The 11,696-nt window shown below is 52.4% G+C and overlaps 1 protein-coding gene across 1 annotated transcript in view; it reads right to left on the bottom strand.

Annotated features, from left to right (window-relative positions):
* Nucleotides 1–3,450: 3,450 nt before the first annotated feature.
* The window catches only part of CCDC60 (coiled-coil domain containing 60), a 248,739-nt gene continuing 240,493 nt past the window's right edge, over nt 3,451–11,696 (bottom strand). The window contains exons 12-16 of the mRNA XM_060121620.1: nt 10,467–10,529; nt 9,707–9,829; nt 7,611–7,742; nt 5,667–5,856; nt 3,451–3,842 (exon numbers count right to left, since the gene is read on the bottom strand). Coding sequence (XP_059977603.1) covers nt 3,741–3,842; nt 5,667–5,856; nt 7,611–7,742; nt 9,707–9,829; nt 10,467–10,529 — 610 coding nt within the window. The 3' untranslated portion in view covers nt 3,451–3,740. The remainder of the gene's footprint in view (nt 3,843–5,666; nt 5,857–7,610; nt 7,743–9,706; nt 9,830–10,466; nt 10,530–11,696) is intronic.

The raw sequence follows: 11,696 nt of genomic DNA, 5'->3' as shown, positions 1-11,696 counted from the left end.
CCACTTGGCTCTACCACTTGCTGCCCATGTGACTGTTGGCAAATGACTGTAAGTGTTGGCATCCTTACTTGTAAAATGGGAATTATAACAATGCCCACAACAGAGGGATGCTGCGATCATCAAGTAAGATGCAAACCGTAGAATGCAGAGTAAATGTAAGTTAACGAGACGCCAGGAGGCCCCATCATTAGAGCTATTCCTGGGACATGATTCCAAAAGCCAGATAACTTTCATGACGTTCTTGTCTCATACAGTCAGGGCTGGGGCGTTAGAGGGCAGCAGCAGAAGGGAGGGAATTCAGAGTCAGCGGGACATGAGTACAGAACACCTTTTGGAAGCTCCATTTCATCATCTGTAAAGCAGGTGAGCCCTGCCTTGCAAGATCACGAAGATGAAATAACACATGGCAAGCATTCTGCACAGTGTCTGGAGCGAAGCAGTCCCTCAGTCAATGCTAGGTTGGGAGTGGGCTGCTTGAAGCTTTCTGTGACCCTCAAGGGTCCTCAAGACCCTCCCTCTCCTCTCCTCTTCTAGCCTCTCCTCCCACTTCCTGCTTTAACAATCATGGCCCATAGGATGTTGGTGTCATGTTTCTATCCCTAGTGCTACCCTGTCTCCTGAGTTTCAAGTCCCCCGACTCGACTGTCCCACAAGCATCTCAAAACAGAACTCCTTACCTTCTTGTTCTGAACCTTCTTTTCTTCCTCTCCTTCTGGTACATTAAAGGCATCATCCTCCACCCCGTGCTCTGAGCTGAAAAACCGGACATGATTCCTGACATTCTTGTCTTCTGTCCACTTGTACCACGCCACACCAACTTCTGCTGATTCCACCGTTTAAATACCCTTCTAATATCTCCCCCCAACCACTGCCACCCACGGTCGCTGCCGTAGCCTTATCTCAGTGCCCTTCTCCCTGCCTCGTCCTCACACAGGCGTTATTTTTTTCCTGAATGCAAATCTGATTATTCCCCTGCTGAAAATCCTTCCATGGCGCCCCATAGCCTAGAAGGCATCTAAAAATCTGGCTGCCACCTCCCTCCCCAGACTCCCTCTCTTCCCAACCCCTGTTCTGCGCTACCAACCTGATCTTACAGTCCCACCAGACGCGTGTTATTCTGGCTCCTCAGGTGACATTAAGCTTCTTTTTGCCTCTAGGCCTTTGCCCTCCTCCTTTCTTCTCTGCTCCCCCTCACCCCAATTCTTACTGAATACAGAGAAGTTTAGGATCTCTTAACTTTGCAGACTCCTGACAGACCGCATCTCACCTCTGTACCCTAATGGCTGTCCCAGAGTCACACTAAACAAAGGGTATCGGTGTGGGTGTCATGCAGTCCCTCTGCCCTCCCCATCAGCCTTTGCTGACTCCGTGTAAACTGTCTCCGTGTAAACTCTCGAGATCAGGAGCCTTGTCTGCTTTGGTCACTGCTCTACCCTCAGAACCCAGAACCTGGCTGATGCATGTTGAGCTCTTGATAAATATTCATTGAATGAGTGAGTAAATAACTGAATAGGTGAACGGATGAGTGAGATGTTTCTTAGACAGAAGAATGGTTCCAGTTCAACTCTCTTCCTTTCCACCCCTTCTGGATCATGGAGAGATGCTGGGCTCCAGCCTATATGAGTGTTCTGATAATCGGGGCATAACCGCAAATCAAGTCCAGTTGTTTCATTGTTAATTCAGCTTGGCCATCAGTAACAGAGTTAAAATGACTACAGGTCCTATAGCTTAGTGAGGATGTAGGGAAGCAGAAGATCAAGATGAGAAAAGAGGTTAAATGGCAATGAGCCCACACACATTTGGAGACGACAGGAAGTTAAGCTCCTTGTACAACCCAAACCAGCACAAGATATTACAAGGGCTCTTAAGAGCCAGATTTTCTGGCACACTGTTTGCCTTGTTGGGAAATGCCCCACCCACCCAGCCACCCACCCAGCCACCCACCCACCCAGCCAGCCACCCAGCCACCCAGCCACCCACCCACCCAGCCACCCAGCCACCCACCCAGCCACCCACCCACCCAGCCACCCACCCACCCACCCAGCCACCCAGCCACCCACCCACCCAGCCACCCAGCCACCCACCCAGCCACCCACCCAGCCACCCACCCAGCCACCCACCCAGCCACCCAGCCACCCAGCCTCCCACCCACCCAGCCACCCAGCCACCCAGCCACCCACCCACCCAGCCACCCAGCCACCCAGCCAGCCACCCAGCCACCCAGCCACCCACCCACCCAGCCACCCAGCCACCCAGCCACCCACCCACCCAGCCACCCAGCCACCCAGCCACCCACCCACCCAGCCACCCACCCACCCAGCCAGCCACCCAGCCACCCACCCACCCAGCCACCCACCCAGCCACCCACCCAGCCACCCACCCAGCCACCCAGCCACCCACCCACCCAGCCACCCACCCAGCCACCCACCCAGCCACCCAGCCACCCACCCACCCAGCCAGCCACCCAGCCACCCACCCACCCAGCCACCCAGCCACCCAGCCACCCAGCCACCCAGCCACCCACCCAGCCACCCACCCAGCCACCCACCCAGCCACCCAGCCACCCACCCAGCCACCCACCCAGCCAGCCACCCACCCACCCAGCCAGCCACCCAGCCACCCACCCACCCAGCCACCCACCCAGCCACCCACCCAGCCACCCAGCCACCCACCCACCCAGCCACCCACCCAGCCACCCACCCAGCCACCCACCCACCCAGCCACCCAGCCACCCACCCACCCAGCCACCCACCCAGCCACCCACCCACCCAGCCAGCCACCCAGCCACCCAGCCACCCAGCCACCCACCCAGCCACCCAGCCACCCACCCAGCCACCCACCCACCCAGCCACCCAGCCACCCAGCCACCCAGCCACCCACCCAGCCACCCAGCCACCCAGCCACCCAGCCTCCCACCCACCCAGCCACCCAGCCACCCAGCCACCCACCCACCCAGCCACCCAGCCACCCACCCACCCAGCCAGCCACCCAGCCACCCACCCACCCACCCACCCAGCCAGCCACCCACCCAGCCAGCCACCCAGCCACCCACCCACCCAGCCACCCACCCAGCCACCCACCCACCCAGCCACCCACCCAGCCACCCAGCCACCCAGCCACCCAGCCACCCAGCCACCCACCCAGCCACCCACCCAGCCACCCACCCATCCACCCATCCACCCACCCACCTCTATCCAGGACAGTATATGCAAAGCTGAGAAATACACTCTAGCTCCAGTGGTGTGAAATGGGGATAACATCAGTACCTACTTAACCAAGTAATTGTGAGATTTAAATGATATTATTAGGCAGTAATATCACCCAGCGCTGGGCCCGTTGTATAACAAAAACTCCATAAATGATAACTGTATGTTATCATCAGGATCTGAACACCACGCCCAAATTCCACAGCTCCAACTTTTTCCCAGCTGAACATCAAACATTCGACTCAATTTTATTATCTAGCATTTGAGGAGGAGAAATAGGGTGAAGGATTCTGCAGAAGGAGCAGGCAGAGTCAGCCTAGACCAGCGAGGAACGGAGGCTGGGAGACTGAGGCTGGCGTGCGAGGCAGGAGGGAGCTCCCACCCGGGAGGAGCTCCCTCTAGAACGCTGGCAGGGTCATCTGGTCTCCAGATGCCCCTACTAGGTCATAACGAGTATCCATGAGAGTAGGTAGGAAACAGGAACACAGTGCAGACAGCCCTCCTCCACTGGGATCGCTGGTCAACCCAGGCCCACTACGTCTGGGCACTGTGGGGCCGGATGGGGACGTTGATTCGGTCCTGCAGCCAGCTGATATACTCCTCGTGAGGCATGTGGATGATGTGTTCTCGCACAAACTGAGGGGCAGACACAGTGACAGCCTCAGATCTGGTCTGAAAGCTAGACTCCATGCCCCCGCCCTCCCCAACAAGATCCTGGGAGGTCTGTGATTGAGGCTGTGGCCCCAGGATACGTCCAACCCTTCAGGCATTCAGAATGCTTGGAGCTTCACGCTGGGGATGGTCCTCTCAAGAAAAGGGTCTCTTTCCAGCTTCCCGGTTCAGCAGGCTAATGTTAAGTCCCTCATTGTCACCACTGGCCCCAAGAAATTTGGAGAGAGCAGGAAAACCCAGTCGTCTGCATCTTTCTTTCTTTTCTACTCCTGAATATCTTTTAAAAAAGTCATTTGACCCTAAACTTTTTGGGTTCATAGACCCCTTCGAGAATTGAGGACAACTATGGACTTGCTTCCAGGAAAGGGTTAAGACACAAAACATAGAGCTTCATGTAGATTCCAGGTTGAGAGACTCCCACACCCAGGTTAACAGAAGTTCTGTGATGTTCTCACGGGGAGAAGAGCATGCTAACCTTTATTAGCTAGGGCCACGAACTCAGCTCAGCGCAAGGGGAGCATCCGGGCCCCCTCCCCTCTTACCCACTCAGCGATTGCCTTTTCCACGGCCTCCACAATTGGCAGGGGGAATGCAGACCCCGTAACTGGACAGATGCCCTAGACTTAGTTTTGGAGTAGCCTGCCAGAGCCTCTCCCGAAAGAGCTTCCCAGGATGTGGGAAGTAGAGTCTGGGTGGATGAACTTGCCCACAGGGTCATCCTCCCTCCCCCACTCCTGACCTTGTACCCATATACACAACCCAGGTCAGCCTGTGGAAGGTCCAACCTCTCATGAAAACGGCGAGAGGACTGAGAATGCTACCCCTTGAGTCACTTCTTCACCTTGAGGCACTGAAAGCCCTATTAAAATGGACATGTGCCATCAGATAAAGCTAAGGAGTGACTCCACTGACACTTGTTAATACCTTAGTGTGGGCCGTCCCCGCCCCCCATCTGCTGGCCCCTTTTGATGCCCTAAGGGAACTAGGAACTTCTAGGGGGTAGGGAAGGTAAGCCACTACTGCCAAGCCTTCAGTGGTTCCTCAGCACCCTCCAGATAAGACCGAAACCCTTAACCTGACCATCAGAGATCTGCACACACTCACCTCTTCAGTCCCCTTGGAACTGTGCATCTTCCTGTTCTCTTCCTCCCAAACCCACTGACTGCCGCTGAACAGGTCAAGTTTTGTCCTGCTTTGGGGCCTTTGCACCAGCTGTTCCCTCTTCCTGGCCTGCTCCTCCCCTTCTCTTCACGGCACTGCCTTTACGTTGTTCAGATCTCAGCTTTACAGTCATCTTCCCCAGTGGCTCTAGTTACGATGAGCCTCCTCTACGTTTACCTTAAGTCAGGGCTCCTCAGACTTTATTGTCCATACACGTCACCCGGCATCTCATTTAAATGTAGATCCTGAGCTGATGAGATACGCTTTGGAGCCTGAGATTCTGCATTCCTAATGAGTACCCACGTGAGGTCCATGGGCCACAATTTTAAGCTGCCAGATTTAGAGTGCCCCTTTTCATGATCGCCAGTTACTGTATTCACATGTCCATTTATTTATGTCTCTCCAAAACCTCCAAGTTTCCAGGGGGCACCGTTTACACAGAATATAACGTCCCCTGGAGTTGAACAACCAAGGTCATGTGACAACACCTCTCCTATTAGATGATGAGTTCTATGAAGGCCTTTATGTCTTTTTAAAACTTTAAAAACTTAAACAGTGCCTGGATGTTGAGAGAGGAATGAATGAGTGTGCCGGAGGCACTGTGAGGGGGAAGGAAGGGGTCAGTACCTCGACAGCCACCGCGATGTCCGGAGAGCACAGCTCCCAGACCCTCATGTCCTGCAGCACCTTCAAGAGAACATGCGGCCGGATCCTCAGGTCCAGATTTTCCCCAAACTTCTGCAGTTTCGCCAGGATCTTTTTGGCAGGGCGGAAATTCTTCAGATCCTCAGGGAGTTTGGACAGCAGGTCAAAGTACCTTCAGTTCCAAGAGGAGAGGGTCAGTTAGGAAACTGCTGGGAGATGGATCTGGGCACCACAGGGACCCCATCTCCACTATCTCTATCGCTCATGTGGCGTCTCCAAGGCAGCGTCGGTCTTTATCTGGGGGACTTTCCTCCCCGCTCAATGTAAAGTGCCCACAGGTCAGGCAAGTCTTTACTTTTATGGATAGTAAAAGCTGGAGCACGATTTGCATCGCATTAAAAAAATTAAGGGCATGCTTTAAAGTGATGCGTTTATGATTTTTCTACCAAGCAGACAACGTGAAAAGTTACAAGAAAGGAAGAACGCTGGTATTCTGAAGCTTCTCTTTTTTTTTTTTGAAGGTTTTTTAATTTATTTTTTTAACATCTTTATTGGAGTATAATTGCTTTACAATGGTGTGTCAGTTTCTGCTTTACAACAAAGTGAATCAGATATACATATACATATGCTCCCATATCTCTTCCCTCTTGCGCCTCCCTCCCTCCCACCCTCCCTATCCCACCCCTCTAGGTGGTCACAAAGCACGGAGCTGATCTGCCTGTGCTATGCGGCTGTGAAGCTTCTCTTTTGAGAGTTAATCAAGCCAGGGAGGACATAGACACATCTGTGGGATACCTTCTAGGATGCAAGAGGCTCTCACACACAAGGTGCTGCTGTGTGTGTGTGTGTGTGTGTGTGTGTGTGTGTATTTTCTGTGTCCCTGATAACGAGTAAGCAGGAGTCACAGCTTTGCGTATTTCAAGAATATATATTAATATGATGACAGCATGTGAAGGTAGTCTGGGAATCCATCCTTGAGATGGTGGGAACGAGGTAGGTTCTAACCTGGGGGCTCAGGTGCGGGTGACGGCAGCAGTGGTACCTCATGAAAAAAAGGTTTTTTTCCCTGATTGCAGAAAGAGTTGAAGAACTTGATCCTCCATCATACATCTGGCTGCCCATATTGCTTTCTATCTGTGATATACGTTTAGATATTTATTCCTGTCTCTTTGTAAGCCCCCGCTCTGCGTTATTAACGTTTTTGGAGGGATTCTGGGTGCGTTCTCAGGCTTTCCCATCTTACTCGTAGATCCTGATTTACTCACCCTGACAGGACGGAGCTTTGGGAAATCAGACTCCACTTTTTTATTGCTGCTAAGCACAGAGACAGGTCAGACAGAGGTTTAAATCCTAACATCTCCTCGTTTGTAAAGTGGGGGGTTAATATGTACCCTTCGGGATTTTTGTGGGGAATAAAATAGATAATTTATGAGAGTGTCTGCCATCCAGTAATCACTCGATTCCCACTGCTTTTTGTTGTACTTATTATCCCCCCTGCGCTAGCGCACAGGGGTCCTGGGATATGCCTGTCTGGCTTTGTATCTTTAAGAGTTAAATTATTTGGAGAAATATAGTTCTCCCCCCATAGACCTCAGAATCTGTAGAAGTTTCAGATTGGTTTGCCTCTTCTGCCTCTCTTATAGGAGATAGCTTGGATAGGATTTGCAAGCTGGATCAGACAAGGTAAATATGGAGAACACAGCTGGGTAGATTATGTGCAGTTCAGGAACTGAGGGGTTCTTGCCTGGTTGTACTCTGGATATAGCCTGCTTTGGGGGTGGGGGTGGTACTGGTGGCCAAGGACAGTTCTGGAGTGATGCCTCTCTGTGTCTTGAAGGATAATGGGATCAAAGGTCATTTTTGTCACACCACTGCCCCCCTTCACCCACTTCAGGGACTGTCTTATCTGGCTCTCAGGATCTTTACCAGTGCTGTGCAATTTCTTCTGCATCCCCTTTTGCCATGGAGATGTGGTGTCTCATTTTTGCTACATCCTTTTGGAAATTTGAGACAAGGTCAAAAGAACGGAACTTCTGGAGACCTCTTTCTTCTTGGCGCCTGCATCACAGGTTGCATGAGAAAGAGGAAGAAGAATCAGATACTCTTCTCCTTTAACCATCCTAGCTGCCCTTCGAGATCTGAGTTAAACACCTCTTCCTTCTTGCCGTCCTTCTTAACCCTCTCGGCCACTCTAATATACAAGCTGGCTTTGGGCACAAGAGCATACAGCTCTCTCCGAGGTCCTGAAATGCTCAAGTCTCGCTAAATCCAGTCACTTTCTAATCAGCCCTCGTTCTCTCCCTACTTTTGATTGTATTTACACGGCTCTCTCGTCTGTAAAATGAAGGATAACAACGATTCCTGGATCCCAGTGGTGAGGAGGAAATGACAATGTGTGTACAGTGCTGCGCTGGGTGCCAGACACACAGTAGGTGTTTAACTCACGTTGGTTCCTCTCTTCCCCATTCCCTTTATCATTTGGTGTATATGTCCTATCTCTCCACAGAGACTATATTACAAATATAACCATGTCCTCACCTATATATTATGAATTTCAATGGCTTTCCATTGACTCAGAGTAAAGTCCTCTAAGTGACTTGCCCTCCAAGGCGCTGGATTGTTCAGCCCCTACGACATCTTCCAGCTTTATCTCTATCCTTTCCATCCTTTTCCTCCCAGCATTTTACGGTTTGGCTCGTGAACAAAGACTCTGAGATGAAGTTCAGCCTCCACAGCTGGGTTAGGAAGGACTTTTATGATCTGGCCTCTGTCTGTCTCTCCGCTTACCTTGTAAACAACCTAAGCCCCAGCACACCCGACTACTGGCAGTTTATGGCCCACTGTGCCCCTTCTTGCCTCTGGGACTTCGCTGTTGCTTCTCCCTGGAACTCTCTTCCCTCCTACTGTTCCTGTGTGACGGTTTAGGTTTGAATTCCACCTTTACTATTAATACTTAACCACTGTGTGGCCGTCGACAAGAGACATCTTTGAGCCCACTTTTCTCATCTGTAAAATGGGTCTAATAATAGCACCTACCCCACAGGACTGTTGTGAGGCCCAAGTAATAAAAACGAAGCTCTTACACCCATGTCTGGTACATAGTAAGTGCCCTGGAAATATCACCTATTTTTATTAAGCTGAAAATATTGTTTCCTCCAGGAAGACCTTTCTGATTTCCCTTGGACCTTTCTGTGTTCCCTTAGCCCCCTCCTTATTCCCATGCTGGCCCTCATCACCCTGTGTGGTAATCGCCTCTTTATTTGTCTGTCTCTCTCACTAGACTGGGAGCTCCCAGAAGGTAGGGGCAAGTCAACTTTGGACCTGTGGCCCAGAGCAGCTGGTCCCTCCACCCTGAGAGGGCAAGAGGGCAAAGGGTCATCGTGAAACCTTCGCTGAATGGATGAGTTCATTGGGGTGAAAATAGTCACTGTAGTCAAGGGGTCAGGTGGGAAGGGAGGCAGTGACCGGCTGGTTAGAATAGAAAAGAAAAGCTTCTAATTGTCTCCTGCTGCTTGGAAAGTCAAGTTCCAAGTCTCAGTCATGACGTTTATGGCTGGGCACGATGCAGAGCTCACCTACTACTTCTCCCTCCTCTTCAAATGTTCTATGTCCCTTCCTACCTCGGGAGTTTGTCTATACTTTTCCTGCTGCCTGGAATGTCTCTCCACCTTCTCACCATACCACCAGCTCCTCTCCATGTGTCAGGGCTCAGCCTTAACACCATCTCCTTAGAGAGGTCTTCCTGGATTACCCAACCTGCATTAGGAGGACCCCATGGTTTCTCTCTCTCTCCGAGAACCCTGTTCTCTTACAGTATAGCATGATCATAATTTGTACCTATAAATTTATCAATTCAGTTATTTTGTCTCCGCCCATATTTTCCAGGAGACTACAAGCTCCCTGAGGGCAGGGAACAGGTCCTTCTTGTTCCCTGTTATAACCCCAACTCCTAGCATCTGGTGGGTACAGAGTAAGTGTCAGATGAATGTCCTTTGAGTGAACGGATATATGTGTGCCCTTACTTCATGAGGATTTCCATCTTGTCCTGTAGACAGAGGCCAGCCTCCTGGGCCACATTGTTAAACTTGGCCCTCAGGGCGTTACACACCCCACTCTTGCAGTGGATGATGTCACGGTTGCTGCGGCTGTGGACACAGATGAGAAGGGCTTGGGGGATGGAGCCCAAGGGACAGGCCCACGAGGCTGGCCTCCTCGGGCCCCAAGGTGCTCCGCAATAACACCCACCCAGGTTCTCCACCCTCACTCGAGCCTCCTTCAGCACTCCCCTGGAGGTAGGAAAGATAGATCTTCCCAAAAACATCAGGCTGGTGGGTCAAGCCTTATTAAACGAGCCCACAGAGAGACATCTGGTCTCTTCAGCCCAGCAGGTGTTAAGGACGGTGTGATGGAACTGAGAGTACCACCACTTCTTAGCCGTGTGGCCTCTGGCGAGACATTTCACCTGGCCGGGTTTCCGTCTGTTCCTCTGCAGAATGGGACACCAGCCCTGGCTCATAGGATTGGTTTTGAAGAATAAGCAAGATAATGAATACAGAATGCTTTGCCCAGCGCCAAGCATGAAGGAAGAACTTGCTGCCGTTGTCTGTCTGGTTGCTCAGCATCTTGGCCGTGAGCCCCTTGCCCTGGGAGTCCTTTGTCCTTCAGGTGTGTCTATGGCTTCAGGGAGTCTGGTGTGCACCGGGTTATTTCTACATCCCTGGGAAGATGGAGAGTTGCCACAGTCCCTCTTACCTGGCATCTTCCGCTGCCCAGCTGGCCTACCTTTTAGACTTCTTCTGGGGCACCTGGGAGTGGCTGTCTCCACTTGTACTGCTGGATCTGTCACTGAAACACAAAGGTTGGTTTCAGGTTGCCTGGAGCCTTATATTTCCAGAAAGGGTGACTTTAGGGCCCCCATGACACCTGCTGGCCACCAGGATTCAGGTGAGGGCGGTGGTTCTAATCGAGGCATCAGAAATAGAACACGATGTGCATTTCCCCCGCGTCTTGGCCTTTACTCCTACCGGATGCACTGCCTGGACAGTCCTCGTTTCTTCTCTACCTGCTCAGATCCCGCCCTGTCTCACGGCCTAGAGCAAGCTCTGTCTGCTCTGACTCTCCAAGTCCAGCTGTGGCCTCTTGCCTCTGCATATTGTTGGGAGGACACATTGTCTGGATCCCAGCTTCATCTGGATGAGCTCGGTCTCTCCATCTGGAGGACAGGCTCATTTCGGACCCTCCCACCATCCTCCTCTCTGCACTTGTCAGCACTTACCCTGGGGCTGAGTGCAGACCTGCTGGCCGGGGGGGGGGGGGGGTGGGGGGGTGGGGGGGGAGGGGGGTGGGGGTGGGGTGGGGTGGGGTCGAGTCCTCCTGGGCACATTGTCTGTGGTGCTCCCGGCCCCAGGCCGCCTCTTCATTCAAGGCTGCTCTTCTCTAAGCTGGACCCTGGCGCTGAGCACCCGCTGCACTCAACTCTGGAGGCAGGCAGAGCTGGGTTCAGAGCCCAGCCCTGGCGCTGCCTTCTCCCAGGCAGTGGATAAGCACCTCTGCTCTGGGTCATCAGTTTCCTCATCTGTCATCAGTCAATTCCTGGTCATCTGACCCTTTCTAGGTGGGGGTGGGGTGGGGGTGAATTCCTTAAGCAGCTGCTCCCTCCTGTGACTCTACCTGGCTAGGGTCCCTAGATGGGGGTGAAGGTCTTTGCCCGTGCGCATCCCCCCATACATTCTTCCAGGTCCTCCTTCAGTGACCTGGGCCTGCAGCATCTTCTCTCACACGCTGCCTCCCTTTGTTTCTCTAAACATTTGAGAAACTGACTTGACTGCTTTATCTGTGTGACTCTAGAGGGTAAGACTGTTTTTCTTATCCCTATGATGTGTGGCTAACCCTTCCCTTCCAGCCCTGTGGCAGGCGGGGCTTCTTCAGGCCATTTCCCAGACCACTCCCCATAGGAAAGGGCCCGGCCTTTGCTGCTTTTCCCAGAGGCTCATTGGACTAGACCTAGAGACC

This window comes from Lagenorhynchus albirostris, chromosome 14, assembly GCF_949774975.1.
Source record: "Lagenorhynchus albirostris chromosome 14, mLagAlb1.1, whole genome shotgun sequence".
Classification (NCBI taxonomy): domain Eukaryota; kingdom Metazoa; phylum Chordata; class Mammalia; order Artiodactyla; family Delphinidae; genus Lagenorhynchus; species Lagenorhynchus albirostris.
Note: the sequence above shows the minus strand (reverse complement) of the source record. Positions and strands in the feature narration are given on the sequence as shown.